General features: G+C 42.0%; 1 protein-coding gene across 7 annotated transcripts in view; it reads right to left on the bottom strand.

Annotated features, from left to right (window-relative positions):
* DCLRE1C (DNA cross-link repair 1C) overlaps positions 1 to 12,304 on the bottom strand; it is an 89,960-nt gene that overhangs the window by 61,747 nt on the left and 15,909 nt on the right. For 5 of the 7 annotated variants that reach the window (XM_085894288.1, XM_085894286.1, XM_085894289.1 and 2 more), the window contains exon 3: positions 7,010 to 7,094. In XM_085894288.1, the coding sequence (XP_085750414.1) occupies positions 7,010 to 7,094 (85 nt within the window). Of the gene's footprint in view, positions 1 to 7,009; positions 7,095 to 7,155; positions 8,495 to 12,304 lie in introns of those variants that run through there. The other 2 variants (XM_085894291.1, XM_085894292.1) reach the window with 1 other exon arrangement.

Genomic DNA, 12,304 nt, shown 5'->3' with positions numbered 1-12,304 from the left:
TTCTTGAAATTTTGATTTAAAGTGGTGGGATGTCATGACGTCACGTCACGGTGTCCTACATTACATTCTGCGCTGTTATACATAACAGCCGAGTTTTTGAGTGCTTTGTTAAGTAAAATTGTTAACTGGATTTACTGAGCCTGAGGAAATGTTTTTGATTACTTGAGAGAGGCAGATTTCTTTCCACTGAAATTTTTGTGTCTTGGACACACAGGTATCAGAGGATAAAGCTTGGAAGCTGACATATAAAAATGTCTGCAACCAGCAAAGTTTACTTACACAGGCCTACACAATAGTTTGAAAAGTGAAATTAACCTGATATAAGTGGGACTATTCCTTCCACACACTGACAGCTGTGAGGGTGAGGAATAAAACCACCGGATTGTATTTCTTATTGTTTTATAAATTCAGTAGGGATTATGCACGATGTACCATTTTTACCCCAACGTTGGACTGTCAATAGGAGGGGTTTTCAAATTGTTTCCTCCTCCTCCTCCTTACATTTACGTCATTGCTGTGATTGGTCTGTTCAGCCCATGTGACCCCGACGTCTGTCGCAGAATCGTGGTCAGACCGTCCACGAGATCAGTAACCAATCACAGCTCGAGTGCTTCAGAGCTCCTGTCAATCATAGTTAGGCCACGCCCAGGCATGTGGTCAGTCCGTCTTCACCGTTTGAAGTCATGCACACAGGACATGTCTTCGTTAAGATATGGATGGATTTGTGGTTCTGTCATCTTTAACTTCAATGTCACCTTACATTGTGTGGTCAAGCTAAAAGGAATTTGTATCTACATTAATTTAATGAAGAAATCGACGTCATGACATACAAGGGGTGGGGTGTCACGCATAGTTGCCATCTTGTTATGTTTGGTAATCGGCTATGTAAGTATTATCAACATAATTTAGTAATCGGCTTTTATTTGACCTCGTGATCATTCAAGGTATTCAGCTTGTATTGTCTGGTAATCAGCTGTACAAGTATGGTCAACATCACATAGTAATCGCCTTTTATTTGACACCCGATCATTCATGGTATTCATTCTTGTTATTTTTTTATATTGCCTGGTAATCGGCTGCCCAAGTATCATCATTTGATAATCAGCTTTCATTAAACGTCGAGGTCATTCATGGTATTCAGCTTGTTTTATTGGCAAGGTAGTGTGCGTTATGAGTACCATCCACTTTGGCTGAAGCCATTCAAATAATCCATTTTTCTGCACTTTATATGATAAATTCTGCATTTCTTTAGTTTGGCATCCCAAAAAGCTTCATAACTCGAAAGATGGAATTGGTAGTTGTGCCAATGATGCAATGCCCCCTGCAAATTAAGCTTCTGTCACACCTTGACGTTTTAGCCAGCGTATGGCAACGTATCAAAATGTATGTAAAACGCTGGCATACGCTGAACTATTGATGTTTTTTGTCAGTTTTTGGTGTATTCATCACGAGTTGGACGTATGCATAAGGTATTAGTAATGTACACAGAACGTTTCGATAACATATAGATAACTTATACCAACGAATGCTTAGCGTGTTGTTGGCGTTGACAACCTATGCCCAACGATAGTCTAACGTATGCATAGCGTGGCAGCGTATCGCTGACGATCACGTGGCGTAGCCTATTAAAAGGCTGCCGCTTGACGATTCGAATTATAACCGCACTAGACATCGAAGTGTCAAGGCCCTGTCACACCTTGATGTTTTAGCCAGCGTATGCCGACGCATGAAAAATTTGCTGAATACGCTGGCACATGTCGAATACGTTATGGGTAAGTTTTGTATACGTTAAGAGCACGCTGAAATACGTCGTAGTACGCCGAGCACGTCGACAAATTTTAAGCATGCACAAAATTTAGACGTATGCCAGTGTATGACGCACACGTTCCGCATACGCTGGCTATAAGTTGTAGGCACATTATGTGATCGTTGACGCACGTTACTTGTAAGTTACTCATAAGTCGAAACACGTCGAGGTAATGTTTAGCGTACCCGAAACTTATTTCTAAAGGCCCGGTCACACCTTGACGTTTTAGCCAACGTATGCCGATTTTTGAATTTTTTTTCTAAAACGCTGGCACACGTTGAATACGTTATGGGTAAGTTTTGATAACATTGAGAGCACGCTGAAAAACACTGCCATACGTCGTTGTACGTTGGCTTTATACGTTGTACTTTTTGGTTGTCCTCAAATTTTTTCATGCTTGAAATTTCACGACGTATGCCGGCGTATGACTCACACGTTCTGCTACGCTGGCCACAAGTTGTATGCACGGTCTGCGATCGTTGACAGACGTCAACACATGCTACTTGCAAGTTAATCATAAGTTGAGACACGCCGAGGTAATGTTTAGCGTACCCGAAACTTATTTATAACCTATGATTAACGTGTTGTTGGCACGTTACGCGATCGTTGCCACACATCGACAGACGTTACTTTTAAGTTACTCATAGGCTGAAAGACGTCGGTATAATGGATCGTCGTTGCGTCAGCGTCCACGGCCATGGCCAGGACACTTATTTGCAGCATTCTTCAAACTTTTCTTCGGCATGACGAGGATGTTCACACTTCGATGTCTAGCTTGGCTATGATTCCAATTGTCCATCGGCAGCGTCTATTTAAAATAGTCGCGTTTGAGCGTTTTAACACGTTCAGAAGAAACGCTTCAATTTTCCAAACCCCAGCGTCAAAAAACAAAGGCGAGTGACAGCAATTTAAATCGTTCATTGTAAACAATGAAAATAGCTGAGTGGTACCGTTTAAAAGTCGTTGAGTGTAAAAAAAATCCAATTGTTGAGCGCAAGCGTCTACTTTCAATAGTGGGGTTTGAGCGATTTAGCACGTTCAATAGAAACGATTAAAATTTCCGAGCGCCAGCGTCAAAAAACAAAGGCGAGTGACAGCAATTTAAATCGTTCGTTGTAAACAATGAAAATAGCTGAGTGGTACCGTTTAAAAGTCGTTGAGTGTAAAAAAAATCCAATTGTTGAGTGCAAGCGTCTACTTTCAATAGTGGAGATGCAGCCATTTAAATCGTTGAGTGGCAGCCTATGAATAGCAAACCCTACGTCACCGGCAAAGATAAACTGCCGCACGATATGGATAAGTTAGGCTATCGTTGGGCATAGTTTGTGAACGCCGGCTTCACGATAATTATTCGTTGATATATCGTATCTATAAGTAATCAAAGCGCTCTATGCACATTATTAGTTCATTGTGCATTTGTCCAACCCGTTATGAATAGACCTAAATCGTAAAAACAAGCTATAGCTCATTGTTGAAAAAGTCCCATAAAAAATTAGCCGCGAAGAACTTCGAACAATGGTGAAAAGAGGTCTCCTACCCGTGGACACGCGAACGCAAGGACGATCCATCATAACCCACACCCTCCCCCTCACACTCACCTACTACTGCCAACATGAACAAACTACTACTACTACTAATACTAATAATGATACTGATACTGTTACTGCTGACATGGACATCGACTCAAAAAGAACTCGAAAACACTGTTGGGTTCCCCTTTTATGAGCAGCATTTTTATATACCAATTCCCAAAATCCCTGGGAACACGTCTTTATATGGCAGTTGTAAGCTAGAAACACGTTAATTTTTTTTTTTTGTCGACCGGAAGACGTCATTGGAATACGTCTACATACGTCGATGTGTGTTGGGACTACGTAAAGAATTGATTCAAAGCACGTCAAACATAAGTTAGAAATAAGTTTCGCGTAAAAAAGACTTTACCGCGACGTGTTTCGACTTATGAGTAGCTTATAAGTAGCCTTTGTGGACGTGTGTAAGCATCCACATATCGTGTGTAAAACTTATCCCCATCGCATGCGGAATGTGTGTCATACGCCGAGTACGTCGTAAAATTTTGAACATGTTTAAAATTTCTTGAAGTACTCTACTTACTACGACGTATGATAGCGTACTTTAGCGTTCTACTCACGTATACCAAACTTACTCATACCGTATTTGACGTGCCCCAACGTTTTAGACACATTTATCTAAGGTCGGCATACGCTGGCAAGATCGCCAAGGTGTGACCGCGATGTTGACACTTCCATTTCTACGGCAGTTATGATTCAAATCGTTGTACGTCAGCCTTTTAATAGGCTACGTCACGACATCGTCGGCGATGCGTGCAACGCGCTATGCCTAAGTTAGACTATCGTTGGGCATCGGTTGTGTAGGCCGACAACAGGTTCAGCATTCGTTGGTATAAGTTATCTATAACAGAACGAAACATTCTGTGTCCGTTACCAATGCGTTATACATAAAGACCAAGTCGCTATGAATACGTCCGAATCTTTAAAAAAAAACATCAAAAGTTCAACGTAAGCCAGCGTTTTACATACATTTTAATACGTTGCCATCGCTGGCTAAAACGTCAAGGTGTGACCGGGCCTTAACCTATGAGTAACGTGCTTTGAACGTATGTGTAACGTATCTCCAACACATATTGACATATGTATATGTATTTGACGTCTTCCGGACGACCACAGAACTTACTGAACGTGTTACTAACTTACAGCTACCGTATAATGGCGTATTGGCAGCGTTTTGGGGAATTGGTATATAAAAATGGGGTTCCCAGGAGGAACCAGTCAGTGTTCTAGACTCCATGTTTTTTTTTTTTTCTTCGGCATGACGGTGATGGTGACACTTCCATTTCTAGTGCGGTTATGATTTAAATCGTTGAGCGGCAGCCTAGTAATTATATTATATTATAACCGCACTAGAAATCGAAGTGTCAACATCACCGTCATGCGGAAGAAAGAAAGAAAAAAAACCATGGAGTCTGGAACACCGACGCTAAACATTACCTCGACGCGTTTCGACTTATGAGTAACTTACAAGTAACATGTGTCGACGTGTGTCAACGATCGCGTAACATGCCTACAACTTATGGCCAGCGTATGCGGAACGTGTGAGTCATACGCCAGCATATGTCGAAAAATTTTGAGCATGTTAAAATTTGTCAACGAGCTCGGCGTACTACGACGTATGCCAGCATGCTTCAGCGTGCTCTTAACGTACAGTGGGGAGAACAAGTATTTGATACACTGCCGATTTTGCAGGTTTTCCCCCCATACAAAGCACGTTGAGGTCTGTAATTTTTATCATAGGTACACTTCAACTGTGAAAGATTTTATGATTTTTAAATAATTAATTTGCATTTTATTGCATGAAATAAGTATTTGATACATCAGAAAATCAGAACTTAATATTTGGTACAGAAACCTTTGTTTGCAATTACAGAGATCAGACGTTTCCTGTAGTTCTTAACCAGGTTTGCACAGACTGTAGCAGGGATTTTGGCCCACTCCTCCATACAGATCTTCTCCAGATCCTTCAGGTTTCGGGGCTGTCACTGGGCAACACAGACTTTCAGCTCCCTCCAAAGATTTTCTATTGGGTTCAGGTCTGGAGACTGGCTCAGCCACTCCAGGACCTTGAGATGCTTCTTACAGAGCCACTCTTTAGTTGCCTGGCTGTGTGTTTCGGGTCGTTGTCATGCTGGAATACACAGCCACGACCCATCTTCAATGCTCTTGTTGAGGGAAGGAGGTTGTTGGCCAAGATCTCGTGATACATGGCTCCATCCATCCTCCCCTCAATACGGTGCAGTCGTCCTGTCCCCTTTGCAGAAAAGCATCCCCAAAGAATGATGTTTCCACCTCCATGCTTCACGGTTGGGATGGTGTTCTTGGGGTTGTACTCATCCTTCTTCCTCCAAACACGGCAAGTGGACTTTAAACCAAAAAGCTCTATTTTGGTCTCATCAGACCACATGACCTTCTCCCATTCCTCCTCTGGATCATCCAGATGGTCATTGGCAAACTTCACACGGGCCTGGACATGCGCTGGCTTGAGCAGAGGGACCTTGCGTGCGCTGCAGGATTTTAATCCATGACGGCGTAGTGTGTTACTTCTGGTTTTCTTTGATACTGTGGTCCCAGCTCTCTTCAGGTCATTGACCAGGTCCTGCTGTATTGTTCTGGGCTGATCCCTCACCTTTCTCATGATCATTGAGGCTCCACGAGGTGAGATCTTGCATGGAGCCCCAGACCGAGGGAGATTGACTTATCTTGAACTTCTTCCATTTTCTAATAATTGCACCAACAGTTGTTGCCTTCTCACCAAGCTACTTGCCTATTGTCCTGTAGCCCATCCCAGCTTTGTGCAAGTCTACAATTTTGTCCCTGATGTCCTTAGACAGCTCTCTGGTCTTGCCCATTGTGGAGAGGTTGGAGTCTGATTGATTGAGTGTGGACAGCTGTCTTTTATGCAGATAACGAGTTCAAACAGGTGCAGTTAATCCAGGTAATGAGTGGAGAATGGGAGGGCTTCTAAAAGACAAAACTAACAGGTATGTGAGAGCCAGAATTCTTACTGGTTGGTAGGTGATCAAATACTTATTTCATGCAACAAAATGCAAATTAATTATTTTAAAATCATACAATGTGATTTTCAGAATTTTTGTTTTAGATTCCGTTTTTCACAGTTGAAGTGTACCTATGATAAAAATTACAGACCTCTACGTGCTTTGTAAGTGGGAAAACCTGCAAAATCGGCAGTGTATCAAATACCTGTTCTCCCCACTGTATACAAAACTTACCCATAGCGTATTCGACGTGTGCCAGCGTTTTAGACAAATTTTTCATACGTCGGCATAGGCTGGCTAAATCGTCAAGGTGTGACAGCGGCTTTACGAAAGGAATGTGGAATTTAGCCAGAGTGTCAGCAATAACTCGACTACTCGCAAAAGACACTGTGGGTATTTAACATTAACGACCAGTTGCTGGCAGATGACTCTTTCCAATGGACTGCGCATACTTCTATATATTGCCCTGCATAAGAAACACAAGGGATTAAAGTTTATGGCTGGTTCAAACCCAGGCTCGACAACTTAAAGGTGAGTGTGCATACATTTCAGCTATCCTGTCTGCCCCATATTGGTGATTAACTGAATCATTCAAAATGATGAAAGATACGTACCACGTAGGGTTCGAGTGACTGGTACCATTTCTTGGACAGTAGCACATCTTTCGTTATGGGAGAACAGTACAGATGTACATCATCCCTGATGGATACAATATATGAGCCTTGGCATGTTGTACCGCAAAAAGGGGAAACAAAGGAAATATCACAAGGTACCATTTATTTATTACATATGCAAGTATGGCAGAAATGTAATCACTCTTACTCTCCCACCTTCATATGAACCAGTCTGACCCCACATCCCCAACAAGAAGTATACAATAGAACTTTCTAAATAACACTGTTAGAGCCTCCCAGAGGTGCCAAGTCTGAAGTTTTCAACAGGACATCTGTTAGATGATTTGCCAAAATGAGATAAGGCATGGCTCTCGTTCTTCAATGTTATTTTCCATACAACAACAAAATACTGGAATCAAAGGCTTTTATTCCAGCAAATGTTCAAATTGTAATCCGTGGTATGATTTGCAGTTATAAACTCGGCGTTTTGTAGTTTCAATGACTGCATGCAATGTATCCATACTGATTTTGTTGCATTCCTCTCGAATACATTCTTTCAAAGCCTCGACTGTTCGTGGACGGTTGGCATACACAACAGATTTCAAATGGCCCCATAAGAAAAAGTCTAGAGGAGTCAAGTCTGGCGATATAGGGGGCCAATCCACTGGTCCGTGTCGACCAATCCATCGTCCTGGTATCATGGCATTTAACCACTGCAGAGTTACCAAAGCAAAATGTGGAAGTCCCCCATCCTGTTGAAACCAGAAACGTTGTAACGTTGCAAGCGGCATTTCATCTAAGTAAGGCTCTAAGACTTCATTCAACATTGCTACATATGCTTCTTCAGTTACAGTCGCTTCAAAAAAGTATGGTCCGAGTAAGGTTGTTCCATGGATGCCACACCAGACAATTACCCAAGGATCATTCCGAACATGGGTCTCTTCCGACCGGTAATGGCAGTTACGACGGTTTACCACTCCACTGAGATGGAAAATAGCCTCATCACTAAACATGATATCATAATAAATCGAAGGTTGCACCAATTCCTGTTGTGTTATCCAGTCACAAAACTTTTCACGTCTGTCGCAATCATCTCCGTGAAGTTCTTGCACGCAATGGAGTCTGTAAGGGTGGTATTGGTTTCTCTTTAGAATGCATGCAACAGACTTGTGACTTATTCCTGATTCTTGACTAATTTTTCGTGTTGCTCTATTGGGGATCACAGCAACATTTGCTAAAACATCTAAGGTGTGATCAGGATCCGTACTTGAGCGTGGACAACCACTTCTTCGTTTATCTGCCACACTTCCAGTTTCACGAAATTTTTTCATTAATTTTGACAATGTTCCTCGTTGAGGCATGGGCTTCATTGGATGTCGGCGATGGAATTCTTGACAAGTTTTTCTCTGGCTTAAACCTCTGGAATGTAAGAGGACCAATTCAGCTTCGTCTTCCATAGTGTAATCCATTTTCTTAGGTTTTGTCCTGAAAAAAAACATAAAAAAAATAAATCAATTAACCAATGATTCCAAAATAATGTGTGTGTGTGTGTGTGTGTGTGTGTGTGTGTGTGTTTGTATGTGTATATATACATATACATACATATATACACACACACACACACGACGACCCGTGAACCCGTTGGGTTCCCGTTGTGACAGAGGTTTTATATATATATATATATATATATATATATATATATATATATATATATATATATATATATATATATATATATATATATATATATATATATATATATATATATATATATATGGCTGCAACGTAGGTATACAGTAAGGATTATACCAGTATTATAATAGTGGTGCTTGGATTCATTTAATACTAGACTTCATTAAAATCATTATTACCATTTTTAATATTTTATTATTGTTATTATTGATATGCTTGTATAATCAATAAAATACGTTTTGTGCGCACGTTTTGTTTTTCATTAATGCAGGCCCCCCCTAACAAACGGACGCCAACGTTGTCAGACGGAATGAAAACGTCATTCTTGTTACAAAAACAGCTAAAATTGATGAAAAAGCGGCCGAAATTGAAACCAACACAGTAATTATGGTCGCAATAGCAGATATAATGGAAACCAACATGTTTATTCTACACACAAGAAAGGTCATGACGGAAACAAGAACGGTCAATCCCAAAATAGATTGGTTATTTCCATCGCGAAACGTCCGAGAGCGAAACAAAAGCGGTTCATTCCAGTTACTGTAGTGCGAACAAGATGGCGGATGCAGTCGAACGACCTGTTACGGTATGTAGATTTTTAGTGCTTGTGCCTCGAACATAAATGTAATAGAGATAATATATAGTGGGTAGTACCTGATGTAGTTTTCACAATTTATTAAACCGAATTTTGTTGTGATGATAATGTTTGGTTTGCCTGTATTTCGAGCCCCCGAGTGAAGGATCGCGAGTTGTGTATGCTCAGTTCAACATAGGGGATCGTGTATGGGATCTTTTTACAGTTTTTACTTCATATTAATTTTGTTATTTTATTGGAATTTGCAATTTATTATCACTATCAAATTTTACCTCTTGCAAATATAAACGATCAATCGTCACTGATTGCTGCAGCACGGGGGCACGAATTTCACGAAATGTCAGCCACACATTAAGTCAAGAGGGCGCGTTTATCGCTGCTTGTATAATATCCCGTACCACAAACGGGTTTTCATTAACAGACATGATATATTAAAGGCAGACTACGTTAAAGTTAACTTACCATAACTTCAAGAACTTTTCAAGCCGCCATGTTTTCCACGTTCTGGTAACCGGAATGAATCGCTTTCGCTTCGGTCTCCGCCGTTTTGTGACGGAAATAACCGATGTTGCTTCCATTTTCCACCGTTCTATTTCGGGATTGACCATTCTTGTGTCCGTCACGACCGTTCTTGCGTGTAGAATAAACGTGTTGGTTTCAGTTATATTTGCTATCGCGACCGTAATTACTGTGTTGGTTTCAATTTCGGTCGCTTTTTCATCAACTTTAGCTGTTTCTGTAACAAGAATGATGTGTTTTCATTCCGTCTGACAACGTTGGCGTCAGTTTGTTCGGGGGGCCTGTTATGTATACCTACTTTTGCAGCCCGTAAATATATATATATATGTATATATATATATATATATATATATATATATATATATATATATATATATATATATATATATATATATGTATATGTATACACACACACACACACACACACACACACACACACACACAGAGTGTCCATAAAGTCTCTTTATAATTTTTAGCATCTTGATGTACTTCAAGCAACTAATGGTGTCCATGTATTATGAGGCAAAAAAACTTCAATATCTACTCCTCATTTTGTAATAATTTCCACAGGCTTATCTATTCATTTGCTTTTGTAATACATTTTTTAAATTGTAGAGACTTTATGGACACCCTGTATATATTGTTGCGAATTAGTGCCTGCCGGCGTGCCATCGGCCACGTGACTCGAATCGCGGCACGTCGCCCACCGGACGGACAATTCTGTCATGACCCTCTTGGACTAACGCCGGGAGCTAGTCACGGGTGGGCCTTTCGGCCTCACCACGATCGTGCCAATCGGCCACCCACGTGGGATAGGGTTGTTCGCCAAACTCGACCTACCTAAGTACCCACGCGGATGGTAAACCGGGCGATCGCACCTCGCCGCAGGTTGACTCCGGACACTGGCTGCTTAAGCGGTCCGTTCCGTACTATCGGGATAACCGAGCGGTGTTATCGTCGGCCTCGACGGTTCCGATTACTTAATCGGGCGTATTAAGCCCACTACGAACCCTTTACGTGAAGCAAGATGGAGATTCAACAAAAGGGAAGGACGCAGCGAAACGAGGAACAAGTTCACACAAGCACTTTATTCACACGACACACGGAGAGCACACATATACAGCCAAACAGGATCAGAATGCACATAAAGCAAATGCAAGAAGAAAAACAATAAAGCAACGACGACGCAGAGCTTCAACCGACTAAGACCAAAACACGGCAACACTTAACAGTTTTACTTCACAAGACACGGCGCCACAAGTTCCATACAAAAAAAAAACCCCGAAAAGAAATGGTGACTTCCCTTTTGGGCCGTCGAGTCTCTCTCCTACGTCCGTCGACGTGGTCCCGCCTGGCCGCGACTCCATGCTCTGGCGTGGTAGGCGAGTCCTCCTGCGTGCCTCGTGCCTGCACGTGTTGGCCACTCGACGCCACGGAACGAGTGTTCGGCGCTATCCCAGCGTGGATAGGGGGGGGGGACGTGGATGCCCGAAGTCGGTAGAGGGGAATGGCGGACGCTCCTTCCCGCCAGCGGGGTCTTGCAACTGCCCCACAAGAGACCAGGCCAGCGGCCACCAGGACGAGCGAGCCGGAAGACGAGAGCGAGAGCAACCACGAAGCAAGAATATCCACCGAGCAAGAGCATCCACCAAGCAAGAATATCCATCGAGCAAGAGCATCCACAAAACTGCTTCGCCAGTCTCCGACTTTTATATCTCGGAGCTCCGCCCTGTTGCTCCGCCCCGTTCTTTGCTCCACCCCCCTTCGAGGGGCTTCGAGAAAGGTCTCGAAGAGGGGCGTTCCTCCTCCCTGGCCGCGTCACACCGTGCATCCACCAATCGGGCGCCAGCTGCCCTCCCCTCGCTTCTCCTCCCTCGCACCAAGCGCGGAGAACGAAGTCGCGAAAAGCCCACCGAGCGTCCTCGTTGGTTTTTATTTGAAATAAAAGATAGAGAAAGAAAAACGAGTGACTCAAAGCGTCGCAGCCCGAATGAATCACATTTATTCCCTCTAAACAACGGGTTTGGGGCTAACTACACATGTACTTAAGAGATACCTCACCTACGGGACCTGGATGGTGGTTTGCGAATTTCTACAGCCGTAACAATATATGTATATTATATATATATATATATATATGTATACATATATACATATACATATATACATATACATATATACATATACATATACATATACATATATATACATATACATATATACATATACATATATACATATACATATACATATACATATATATACATATACATACATATATATTGTTGCGGTTCTCGGAACCGCATGCATCCAACAGATAGGTGTCCCAAGACAGTTATTCCATTATTATACTTGTAGATCGTCCCCTTCTTTTGCTTAGCAGGACAACAAGGGAGTGCGTTGCGATGATCTGATAGCTAGGGTTGCTTCAATCATTTTTTTTTTTCCTTCATTTCATCCCCACTCTTCTTCTTTTCTGATTATTCCTG

This window comes from Eptatretus burgeri, chromosome 9 (assembly GCF_056783735.1).
Source record: "Eptatretus burgeri isolate ZD-2024b chromosome 9, Ebu_testis_v1, whole genome shotgun sequence".
Taxonomy (NCBI): domain Eukaryota; kingdom Metazoa; phylum Chordata; class Myxini; order Myxiniformes; family Myxinidae; genus Eptatretus; species Eptatretus burgeri.
The sequence above is the reverse complement of the archived record's forward strand: the minus strand, read 5'-3'. Positions and strand labels throughout refer to the sequence as shown.